The 12,654-nt window shown below is 38.9% G+C and overlaps 1 protein-coding gene across 1 annotated transcript; it reads left to right on the forward strand.

Annotated features, from left to right (window-relative positions):
- Positions 1–7,826: 7,826 nt before the first annotated feature.
- On the forward strand, positions 7,827–11,175 carry LOC145119246 (receptor protein-tyrosine kinase CEPR1-like). The gene is made up of 2 exons (XM_079054872.1): positions 7,827–10,531; positions 10,656–11,175. The coding sequence occupies exons 1-2, from the start codon at positions 8,047–8,049 to the stop codon at positions 11,018–11,020; spliced, it is 2,850 nt and encodes a 949-aa protein (XP_078910998.1). The 5' UTR covers positions 7,827–8,046; the 3' UTR covers positions 11,021–11,175.
- The last annotated feature ends 1,479 nt before the right edge of the window (positions 11,176–12,654 follow it).

Consider the following 12,654-nt stretch of genomic DNA (forward strand, 5'->3'; position numbering starts at 1 on the left):
TGTTAATTATAGAAAACAAAAGTTTCAATTCGTGAGGCTGCAGGGATTGAAAAAGTTGTTTTGCTATAATTAAGGGAGAGGATATACTTCATTTCAGTTCTAAAGGCTTAGATTGAGACCTTAATCATCTTTAGTCAAGAATATATATATATATATATATATATATATATATATATATATATATATATATGAATTTCATGTTGGATTGGTTCAACTTAAGGAAATTCTATATATTGCGTTCTCAAAATTCGATTATGATTACGACATCCCTCTTCATAGTCAAATTTTGAAAACATGGCAAATAAAAATATTGTAGCAAAAGACTGGTCTAGAATCATGTCTTTATGTGAGACATCATGAATCGTGTACCATTTGCTTTGGGTACAGGATCGATTGCATGTGCTATAATATTTGTCATTTCTAAATTTTTCCAAATGCCCAGAGGCATTAAGAAGGGAAAAGGTCTAGAATTGGATATGACTAAAATGATTAAGCAATTGTCGAGGACAATCTGAGGTTTACCAAAGATTGGTTGCTCAGGGACAGTTGGAAGTATAGTGTTAATTTTGGAAGGACCATATTGACATATTCTGAAAAGAGGCATCTCTTATTCAGAAGTGATAGTCAAAATGAGAATATGGAGTTGTCTCCATAGGTGGAAGTTATATGTGTAAGATTAGAAAACTTAATGCAAGAAGCATGTCCAAAGCAATGTACTTTGAATATGAGACTTAATTTCCATGGAGTTGATCTCCATTGGAATACCTTATAATGACTGTTGACAAGTCTTTGTGACTTTGTACATATTCATTACAGGAGGGTCAGTGCATATAAGTTTAAAATCTAAACAGATTTCGATAAATGATAGGAATTTCAAATTCTTACATTTTTCGATAAGGATTTGGGAGTGTGAAATTAGAATCATTGAAATTATGTTCAATTGGTTTATTTCACAAAGTAAGGATCATAGACAAACATAGAGTGCATACTTGGTGTATGGCAAAGCTATTGTTTAAGAAAAACATAGTGTACATGCTTGGAGCATGGGACAACTAGTGTTTTTAATTCAAGTATAAAGTTGATAAAACCGAAACAATGAATAATGAGTAATCAGTATGATGATAAATAAAAGTGTTTATTTATATTCATAGGGTTTGATACCATATTTGATTAATTTATTCTTGTGTTTCACTTTGCATGTTTTGACTTCCAGAATAACTAAGTCGCTCTTCCTAAATGATTAAGTTATTCAAACCATCCACAGTCGGTCATATGTTGGAAGTAGATATGAATCAAGACTGTCATGGGTTGGTTTGTAGAGGTCCAAGTTGGTGGACAAAGTGGTGCTACAACACTCATGAGTGCTCATAAGTTCTGAGTATTGGATTCAACCCGCACTCATTTGAATCACTTCATGGATTTTATCACGAGTGATCATGAGATGATAATATCTTATATTCTTCAAACCTAGAGATATGAGTTGTTACTATGAGTTGGTTATACATTGATTGCACGAAAACGCATTTGGTAACTCGATGTTATAAAACGTGCCTTTGTGTATGATTCAACAAGTAGTAGAACAAGCCATATGAGTTGAAGTTTATCCATTCCTTTTACCTTCGGGATAAAAGCGATATCTGTGGGCCCCTCGATGATTTAGCGATGACACATGTGAGTGCTTGGCCAAGCCAGGACTGATTTGATTTGTTCAATCAGTCAGTCATCATAAATCGAAAATCGGGAAACAACAAATGGACAGAGAGAATGATTATAATCCATGTCTCAGTCCATATGATATCTAGAATGGAGGAATATATGATCCCTTATCTAATGGACAAGTCATTGACAAGGTCAAAGTTCGACAGCGGCTTTAAGAGCTACGATTGCCAGTTAGGTTTTGAAGTCATACTCAATAATAGTTTTAGACTTATCCAAGTGGGAGACTGTTGGATTAATGTCTAAGTCCATAACTATATTTGGTATGTACCTGACCCGACCCGGCATGGTCCATTTGGGTTGCACTTCACCGGCACAATTTATATGGATAGTCTTTTGAGAATAGTATATTTATGATTTATATTAATATATTATAAGTTCTAATATATTAATATGGAATCATATTATTTAATTAGTATTGATCAAGAACTAATTTAGAATTAATTAAGTGATCAAAAAGAACTAATTAAATATGGACTCTTATATATATGGAATGGGCCAAGTTCATTTAGGTTGGGCTAAGCTTTCATGGATGGTCCATGGAGCTTTTAACCCATGGATCCTATGTAAATGAAAGGTCATGGGTATTAGGGTTTACATGGATGTAACCCTAATCCTCCATAATATATAAAGGGGTCCTTGGCTCACAAAATTGGCACAAGTGTGTGAAAATAAGAGTGGGCCGATTTTAGTTTGCATACATATTCTCTCAAGTTCTTCCAAGGTGTTTTGGTGATTTATGATTCCATTTGAGGCTTCCACACTATTGGGGCTAAGCTCTTAAAGCTTGAAGACATCAAGCTACATCAAAAGGTATGTCATCTAACTATAACTTTGTAGTATAGGTGCTTCATAATATGCTAGTTAGGATGAAACCTTGGAATAGTTAATATTTGCATGTATAATAGAGAAAACATAGATCCAAGGTTTATAGGGTTGCATGTACACCATAGGAGTGTTAGAATGCTCAAAACCCAACACTTACAACACCTCCAACCCACCATGGTTACTACTCATGGTCTTGCCATACCAAAACTGACATAATACCAAGTGTCCTGAGCCGAATCCAGATCACCTCCCACAATACTATACCAACTCCCCGGTCTCTTACGCTGGCGAATAAAACTATAACCCTTCCCTTGAAGCGACGGATCTTATCCCCCTTCCAATACCAAATAATTGTTGGATTCTGACTAATTGCAACCCAGGCGAACATAAAGCTCCTACGACACTTCTGAAGACCAAACAACCCCTGAAGACCAGTTGAACACTTCCCGAATCCCAACATTACTGATAACCCCAGATGCTCAAAATGATATCACTCAAATATTGAAATCCCTTGGACGAATGATCTAATCTAAACCACAACAACATACCACTTCCCTCGGCTCCCTCAAAACCCAACCCGCGCACTAATGCAAAACCACCAGATCCTGGTGACACTGGATAACTAACCCACTGAATTCTTACCATAAACCTTCCACATAATGCCCACGAACCGATCTTGACTACTAACCAAGATAACACCGAACACTCCAAACCCGCTGTAAGGGAAACAACCCTTCACTAAACCACTAATAATTCATGGCATTCAAATGTCATATAAAAATTCTTGAAATTGAACCCCAACGATAACAGGGCAGAAACCGAAGATATCGCTTACCCAAATCAATATCAAATCCAAAGAAACATGAAAACTGATAATAACCAAAAAGAACGGAAAAGATAATATGCCTGCAAAATCACCTGACGGAGCATGGACCTCCCCTGTCTGACACTGCAATGAGCGGCTCTTCTCTGTTGTGGCTCCTACCCTATCCTCACGACTATCAGGGATCCGCAAAATAGTCGGAGCAGGAGCACTCACTGCTCCTCCCCTTCTTCTCAGACAGACGACCCTCTAGTGGCCCACTTGAACGCAGAGAAAACATAACGTGCTTGCCCCCTGAGGACAATTCCTGCTAACATGACCAACCCTGCCACACTTGTAGCAGCTTAAACCCCTGGAACGACAAACTCCATCGTGCGGTTTCCCGCACATGCTGCACAGACCCCGACCCTACTGGCCTCTCAAACGCTGATCTGGAGTCTTGTGTCTCTTCCCGGGACCCTCCACTACATGCACCTGATCTGATCCCCCTCTTCCCGAGGTGCCCAAAATCGATTTCCCTCTCTCGGGCTCTAAAATCATATCATTCAGGGTCTCGCACCCTGAAATACTCACAAACTCCCTGATGTCATCCCGCAGCATAGCATGATACATCACCTTCTTCATTTCCTCATCTGTTGCATACTACGGTACCAATAAATCCCTCTCCCGAAACTTAGCAGTGGTCTCTGCCATAGTCTCGGTAGTCTGGCGGAGATCCAGAAACTCTCGTGCCAACTGTTGCACCTCAATCGTCGGAGCAAACTCAGCTTGGAACCTGGTCGAGAAGTCATCCCATGACATGACATCAACAACATCATCACCCAACTCACTACCAACCTCTTCCCACCAATCTTGTGTCCTGTCCTTCAACAGGCAGGAAGAATATCTGACCTTCGCCTCCTCGAGGCAGAAATTCGTCCTGAACATGTTAGCCATATCCGCTAACCATCTCCTACTGACAATGAGGTCCCTCTCCCCATGGAACGCAGGAGCTCCAAAAGCACGAAATTCACGGAAAGAAAGAGTGCGACCTCCAACGATAGCCATAACCTCAGCACGGGACGCTCCCAAATGCTCAGCCAAGATCTCCAAAAACCCCTCCATGACCGAACCAAAAAATCACATGTGTCTTCTCCAAAACACCGCGGGAAGTCTCCGATGAGATGAATTTCCTCCCGCATCTACTCGCTAATCGGCTCAGTGCCCTTACCTGATCCGGAACCATAACCTAAACCTCCTTCCTGGAAGCTCTTCACCAAACTGAAATACAATCATGCAAAAGATCAAAACATACCCAAGAATCCTTCTCCTATAAGCTTCTTAGATTCTCCAAAACTCTCCCTGATTCAAGTATGGATCCTGTGCTTTCAGTAGTACGGGCCCAATATTACTTTCCACACCTATCCATACTTTCCTCAAGGATCATCCCGAATCCTCTAAGTCACCTTCTCATCTAATGCACTAAAGCTCACTATACAACACAACAAACCTACTGAAGCAATCCTTAGTCTCTCCTAGGTTCCCGACCTCACTCTGCCATCAGCTGCTGATGAACTCCTCATAATGCCAGTCATCCACCTCATGAATGCCATCATATTCACTTAGTAGCTGACTCCCATCATCTAAGAGCTCCACAAAGCACAAAGCAAGCAACATTCATGCAATAACGCTCCAATCCATAGAATTATCATATAACGTTCAACCCGCACACCATCACTCATGCTAGAAATTCCACCCTTACTCTCGATTGCCTTATGCATGCAAATTATACACAGAACAGGATCAAATAGACTGTCGAATAACAAACTCTACCCTAGAACCACAACCAGACAAGGAACGAGAAATAAGGCCAAATCATTTATTCTAGGCTATAAGATCCTCACCGTATACAATTTTTAAAGCATACACTTAGCAATTATTGATTCCAATAGGTATCCCCATCTAAGCATATCATCCAATTCACCCACCACAACAAGGTATCACATATCAGACCAAACTACCACTAACTATTCAGCACTAGCATGCAAGTCTACCAGCTCATACAATATACATACAAAGACATCTCTACTAGCATTCTATCATGAAAGAACTGAGCAGATCCTTAGCCCTTACTAGCATGTGATTCACAGATTCATAAATCAAATCATAACATATGACATGTATGGGTATTTTGGGAAGACTTACTTGAGCTCGGCTGATTGCATGCACCACACCCTTCTCTTTTCTTAGAAAACTCTTTCCTTGAAAATATTTTTCTTTTGAAAACTTTACCAATCCTCAATTTGAGTTCAGACACACCCGAGAGTATGTCTGAATCCCTTAAAACCAAGGCTCTGATACCAACTTGTAACGACCCAAAATCACGACACAAACATTTTTGTTTTTGAATAAATAAATCGTTAATACATATTGTTTTCATAAAACCAGAGTAACCAATATTTAGCGAACAACAATTAACCAGAGTAATTCACAATATGCAGAAACATGTGGTGTGTGCTCTACAATCATCCCGAGCTCTTCCATTTTGAAAACGGAAGTACCTAAAACATAAACTGAAAACCGTAAGCACAAAGCTTAGTGAGTTTCCCAAAATATCATACCACATATAATCACAGATTATCACACACATACATATAGGTGCCATGGGCTTCCCCCATGGTCTTTACATGGAATGTCATGGGCTTTCCCCTCATGGTCTGACATCCAATTGCCACGGGCTCCCCCAAGGTCTTCCATGCAAGTATCATAGAGACAACTAACATACCACATAACACATAATGGGCCGGCATTGGTGCCTTCGACCCATGGATATAGTGAGAAGACTCACCTCGATTGTAGAAGCTTACTGAAAGAAATCCCTAGTTGTTGTCCTGACAACACCTCCGAACTATCAGATCAAAATAACACCCCATTAACAATTGGATTCCATTCTAAGGCCCACCATCCACATTTGGGGTAAAATGACCATTTTACCCCTGACCTAACATGCATCACAACTGAGGCCCAAATCCAAAAGATCCACAAAGGCCCACTAATGGCCCAATTTTCCAAATTGGGCCCAACCCCATATAGACCTTATCCTAAGCCCATAATTCCCTTAGTTACAATTCTGATTACCACAAGTACCCCTTAGAATAACTTGGTCAAAGACAGGGTCAAAAGTCAAGGTTAACGGTCTGAGTTGACCCAACTCGCCAAGTTGTCCATCGACTCCCGAGTTCTCCTATCAATCTGCAAAGTTGGGGAAAAACCGCGCCAACTCGCCGAGTTTATCCATAAACTCGCGGAGTTCGCCAGAAACTCACATCTTAATACATTAAGCACTTAATCCATAAGGACATGGCCCCAAAACATAGATCTGACTTCCTTGAGTTGGAAAACCACGTAAAGTTGCCAACTTTACGTTCATGCATGTCTAAATGAAGCTCTTAAGCTTAAAATGAACTTAATAATTGACTTAATGCATGCATGACACCAAAATCCTCATAAAGTTTGCACCTTTAAGCTCAAGGGTACCAAAACCAACTCAGGTCTGAAAGAACAACCCCCTTAAATGACTTCACTCCATCATCATTCCCAAAAAGAGGCCAAAACACAACAAAACCCAAATGAGGGGATCAAATCATCTACAAATCAAGGTATGAACTTGATATGTTAAAGTGATTGCAAGAAATGGAAGGATTCTGGATCCAAGACTTCCTTCTCCAAGCTAGAAACTTCAAGATCTTCTAGCTCCTTCACAATGCACAAAATGGACACCAAACTTCCTTCTAAGGCTCAAAAATTTGACAATGGAGGCTAGAACCCGTTTTAGGGTTTTGATAGCAATGGAGGCTGATAAGGAGGCCAGAAAAAGGACTTAAGGCCTTTAAATATGGTGCAAGACCCTAAAAATTAGGATTTCCTTCCTAGCTGCCAAATCGCCGAGTTGAAGCACCTCAACTCACCGAGTTGGTTCACTAACTTTCGCGGCCAACACCCTCTCGACACGACGAGTTGGAGCTTCCAACTCGCCAAGTCCCACAGGAAAATACAACCAATTTGAAGTACAATCTCATACCTGGACCAAGCGTTACAAATAACCCATAAAAGAAAGTGGCATTTGTATTTGAATATCAAAAGATGACCCCATGGAAATACAAAACTAGGTGTGCCAAGATTAGATGTCTCTTCCCTGCAAGGACTCACCTAGTTCCCGGATAGTATAGTATACGTGCAACAATGATCAAGTCTAGTACTCCTACCGAGAGAGTTTCAGTTCCAATTTGAATTGGGTTCATTGTGCGCATTAAACTCTTATGTTAGTCATCTATATGGGATAATGTTAAGAGATTAGTGAAAGAATAATTTTTTTTTTTTTTTTTTTTTTTTTTTTGCAATTAGACGTCTATGTAGCCAAACGTGTAAGCATAGCACTATTAAATGCATTCGAACCAAGAGACAAAAGCTTCATCACTACGAGAGGAGTTTATGCTATAAGGCATCAGGTATTAGGCATCTGATGCAGATTTTGCATTCGATGTTATTCTCTACAACATATAGTGGAAGCGTATTAAACTTAAAGCCACTTTGCATAAAACTCAATTACTACTCTTTTATATCTATATATCTCTCTTCACTTTCTCACTCCCTCTTAATTATCAACAAACATAACCTCTTTTTTATCTTCAATTTCTCTCATGGCTTTTCACTATATTTTCATCTTTTATCTTGTTTTATTACTTCCATTATCAAGTTCTTATGAAGCTTCCATGGCGGATCAAGCTGAGTTCTTAACCCACGTGAAGAATTCTCTGACAGGAGCTTTTTTAAACGATTGGGATGACAACGGTCAAAAACCGGTCTGCAACTACACAGGTGTCAACTGTGATCAACAAGGGTACGTGGTGAAGATTGATATTTCAGGGCAGGGGCTTTTTGGTCATTTCCCAGAAAACATATGCTCTTTCTTACCTCGATTGAGAAGTCTTTATCTTGGGTACAACAAGATTCATGGAGACTTCCCTCACAGCATCACCAACTGTTCGCTTCTAGAACAACTCAACATAACACATACAAATCTCACCGGAACGTTGCCGGATTTATCTCCGATGAAGTCTTTAAAGTTGCTTGATTTGTCGTCCAATTTCTTCATAGGGGCGTTCCCGATGTCGTTTATAAATCTCACCAATCTTGAAGTTGTTAACTTTAACGAAAACGCAGGTTTTGACATGTGGAGGTTGCCGGAGAATATTACGAAGCTGGTGAAGCTCAAGTCGATGATCTTGAGTACTTGTAAGGTGAGTGGTTTAATCCCGAAATCCATCGGAAACATGACGTCACTTGTTGATCTTGAATTGAGCGGGAATTTTTTAGTGGGCCCAGTTCCGAGAGAAATCGGGTTGCTTAAAAACCTGCAACAGCTTGAGCTTTACTACAATCAATTAGTCGGTGGGATACCGGAGGAGCTTGGGAATCTCACAGAGCTCATTGATCTCGACATGTCCGTCAACAGACTCACCGGAAACCTACCGGAATGCATTTGCCGTCTCCCGAAGCTCCAAGTCCTGCAGCTTTACAACAACAGTCTCACCGGAGAGATTCCGGTTGTGTTGGAGAACTCGACAACTCTAACCATGTTGTCGCTTTACGACAACCTTTTAACCGGTGAAGTCCCCCGGCATCTAGGCAGATCATCACCGCTATCGCTCATTGACATGTCGGAAAACCGGTTGACCGGAGAGTTACCACCTGACGTCTGCAACGGAGGTAAGTTGCTTTATCTTCTAGCACTTGGAAACATGTTCTCCGGTGAGTTACCGGAAAGTTACGGTAACTGCGTCTCTCTTATACGTTTTCGGGTGAGCCGTAACCGTCTGGAAGGGAACATACCGGAAGGAATTCTAGGTCTCCCGTCGGTTTCCATTATCGATTTGAGTTACAACTTTTTGAATGGTTCAATCGCGAAAGCAATCGGAAACGCTCGAAACTTATCGGAGTTGTTTCTACAGAACAATCGAATCTCCGGCGTCGTACCTCACGAAATATCTAACGCGATCAATCTCGTGAAGATCGATTTCAGTAACAACCTCTTGTCTGGTCGAATACCTTCAGAAATTGGTAACCTAGAAAAGCTAAATCTGTTGTTATTGCAAGGAAACCAGCTTACATCTTCCATTCCCGATTCACTTTCTTCTCTAAAATCCCTAAATCTTCTGGACCTGTCGAGAAATCTCCTCACAGGTGGCATACCCGAAACCCTAACCGATTTGCTTCCGAATTCCATGAATTTTTCAAACAATCTTCTTTCTGGAGCGATACCCGTCTCATTCATCAAAGGGGGGCAATTAGAAAGCTTCACAGGGAACACAAAACTTTGTGTTCCTGTTCCAGTGTTACCCAAAACAGGAAATCAAAATTTCTCCATATGTTCACAGACTTATAACAAAAAAAGAGTTAACTTTTTTTGGATGATTGGGATTTCGATTGCAATTCTGTTCATCGGAGGTATCATATTTCTAAGGTGTAATCGAGAAAGAGATGTTCTACAACATGAAGACGACACATGGGCATTTTCGTATTTCTCCTACAACATGAAAAGCTTTCATCATGTAAGTTTCAACCAACATGAAATCATCAAATCCATGACTGATAAAAACGTCGTGGGTCATGGAGGATCGGGTATGGTTTACAAAATCGATTTAAGCAATGGTGAAGTTATTGCAGTGAAGCGATTTTGGAGTCAGAAATCGAAAGATAATTCTTCATCAAATGACCAAAAAATAATGGAGAAAGAATTGAAAAGTGAAGTTGAGACTTTAGGAAACATAAGGCACAAGAATATAATTAAGTTGTATTGTTACTTATCAAGTTGTAATTGTAACTTGTTGGTTTATGAATACATGCCAAATGGAAGCCTTTGGGATGCACTTCATCATGGGAAATGTGTTTTGGATTGGCCGACACGTCATCAAATTGCAGTTGGTGTAGCAAAAGGGTTGGCTTATCTTCACCATGATTTGGTGCCACCTATTATACATAGAGATGTTAAATCGACCAATATTCTTCTTGATGGAAATTTTCAGCCAAAAGTTGCCGATTTTGGGTTAGCCAAGGTTCTAAATGGTAGAGGGAAAGATTCCACCACTACTTGCATTGCAGGGACATATGGCTACATAGCCCCGGGTACTATATTTCGTACTGTATTTACCTTCTTACTTTTGTCCAGTGAATTTCTTACTTTTGTCCACTGATTTTATATATGTTTGAGGAAATAATTTATGTATCTTCCATTGTTTTAATGATGTAGAGTATGCGTATTCATCGAAAGCAACAACCAAGTGTGATGTGTACAGTTTTGGGGTGGTATTGATGGAATTGATAACGGGGAAGAAGCCGGTGGAGTCAGAGTTTGGGGAAAACAAGAACATCATATATTGGATTTCAACAAAAGTGGAGACGAAGGAGGGGGCGACTGAGATTCTAGACAAGAATTTGTCAGGGTACTTTAAAGATGATATGATAAAAGTTCTTCGTGTAGCTATCCTGTGTACATGTAGGATAGCTACACTGCGGCCTAGCATGAATGAGGTTGTTCAATTGCTCATTCAGGCAGACCCTTGTAGGGTCGATACTTGCAAACTATCAAACAAGACAAAAGAACCCGAAAAATAAATCTTTCATTACTAATTAAAGTAAACTTTATTTGGGGTTTTGAAAGGAATTAGCATAGCATCTATAGAGTGGAGTATTGTAAATATTTTCAAGTGTTGTATATCAATATATCATGATATATATATATTCCATGAAATAATTTTTTAACTTTATAATATGTTTATCTTTTCTTTTTGGTTATTATGAGTGCCGACTCAAAACAAAAAGTGGAATGCATTTGATATGTTAAGGTGCTTCTTTTTTGTGTCAAGTGGGTTCCTAATTTTCTTGTTTAAGAAAAAAAGTAAACTACAAAAATGGTCCTTGTACTTTTTGATTTTACCTTGATTCGCCAAAAATTATAATATTATTCAATTTTGGTTCTTGTGTCAAGGTTTCATATCCGTTTAGTTCAAGAGGGAACAAGGACCAAAATTGATATTAAACCTTGAAATAAGAACTATAATCAATATAAAACCTTGAAGTAAGTGCCAAAACTAAAAAGATTTCGACTTTGAACTCAACACAGTAAAAATCACAAAGCATGGCTACCATTTGTCATTTTCTCAAAAAAATATTAAAGTTTAGTAGAAAGCTGTTTGTGGAGGGGGCCTCTCTTGTATCTACTAGAAAGAACACAATTCTTGAGTAATCAATGAGCATCAATGTGTCAGTGTCCCAATGTAAGCTATAAAGTACACTTCTTTCTTTAATCGATCACTACCTTTTTCTTATCTCTTCTTTTTGTGCTAGTGTTTGATTATCTTGTTGGTATCAAGTCGAAAGTGAAAATATTTGATGGACAAAAATCACCAAGTAAGATTCACCATAGATGGTGTGCCACAAACTTCCACTTTCAACCAGACAAATTCTTTGTTTTATCTCAAGTGCTTTCACTTACACTCACTCCAATAAGACTATGACATATATATACATATACAAGTACAATGGTAAATACAGTAGAATTATTTAGATAATTTGTGTTGAATAATTCAATTATTTAGTTACTAGATGTTGTATTGATCAAGATTTATCTCATGAAAACCCTAATTTGTATTTTTCTTCTAGTTCATTCTTTAATAGCTAAATGTACATGCTTTAGAATCACACAAATGCAAAGAGTGTATTATGTGATCATAATATACGAACAACCACACACACGAGTGCAAGATTTCCCACTTGAGTGGCATGCTTTAGAAAGAATAAGATTCAATGAGACTTAATGTTTATCTTTTGCATGGTGGAGAGTCCATAGACTAAAGTTAATAGCTTTCATAAATGATGCCTCTTGGACAACATGCTACCTACAGCCTTTAGCCTATAAAAATTTACAAAAGTTCAGTTTCTATATGTATGAATGCATGCACATACATATATGATTTAAAAGGAATTTGATAACGACAATCTTTAAAAGAAGAAATAAGTAGGAATAAATATCTGATTTTGTGAGTCAAGTTGCTAAGTAATGTCGTTATTGGAGGTCTTTATCAGGTCCAAAGTGTAAAGAGGAGAAAAAAAAAAGCATGTTATCTTGTTTCGGTTTTTCGAGAAAGAGAAAGTTAAAAGTATACCATTACTATGATTGCTTTCAGTTTATTAGACAATGAACAATAGCCGGAGATGTAGGAGACAGGATGAACAATCTCGAAATCTTT

This window comes from Lactuca virosa, chromosome 6, assembly GCF_052849685.1.
Source record: "Lactuca virosa cultivar CGN04683 chromosome 6, Lactuca_virosa_CGN04683_v6, whole genome shotgun sequence".
Taxonomy (NCBI): Eukaryota; Viridiplantae; Streptophyta; class Magnoliopsida; order Asterales; family Asteraceae; genus Lactuca; species Lactuca virosa.

What these genes read in the sequence shown, in the direction of transcription:
- LOC145119246 (XM_079054872.1), top strand. Translation starts at nt 8,047, where the DNA reads ATGGCTTTTCACTATATTTTCATCTTTTATCTTGTTTTATTACTTCCA. An exon ending in ATATGGCTACATAGCCCCGG is followed by an intron (nt 10,532 to 10,655) that starts GTACTATATTTC and finishes TTAATGATGTAG; the next exon opens with AGTATGCGTATTCATCGAAA.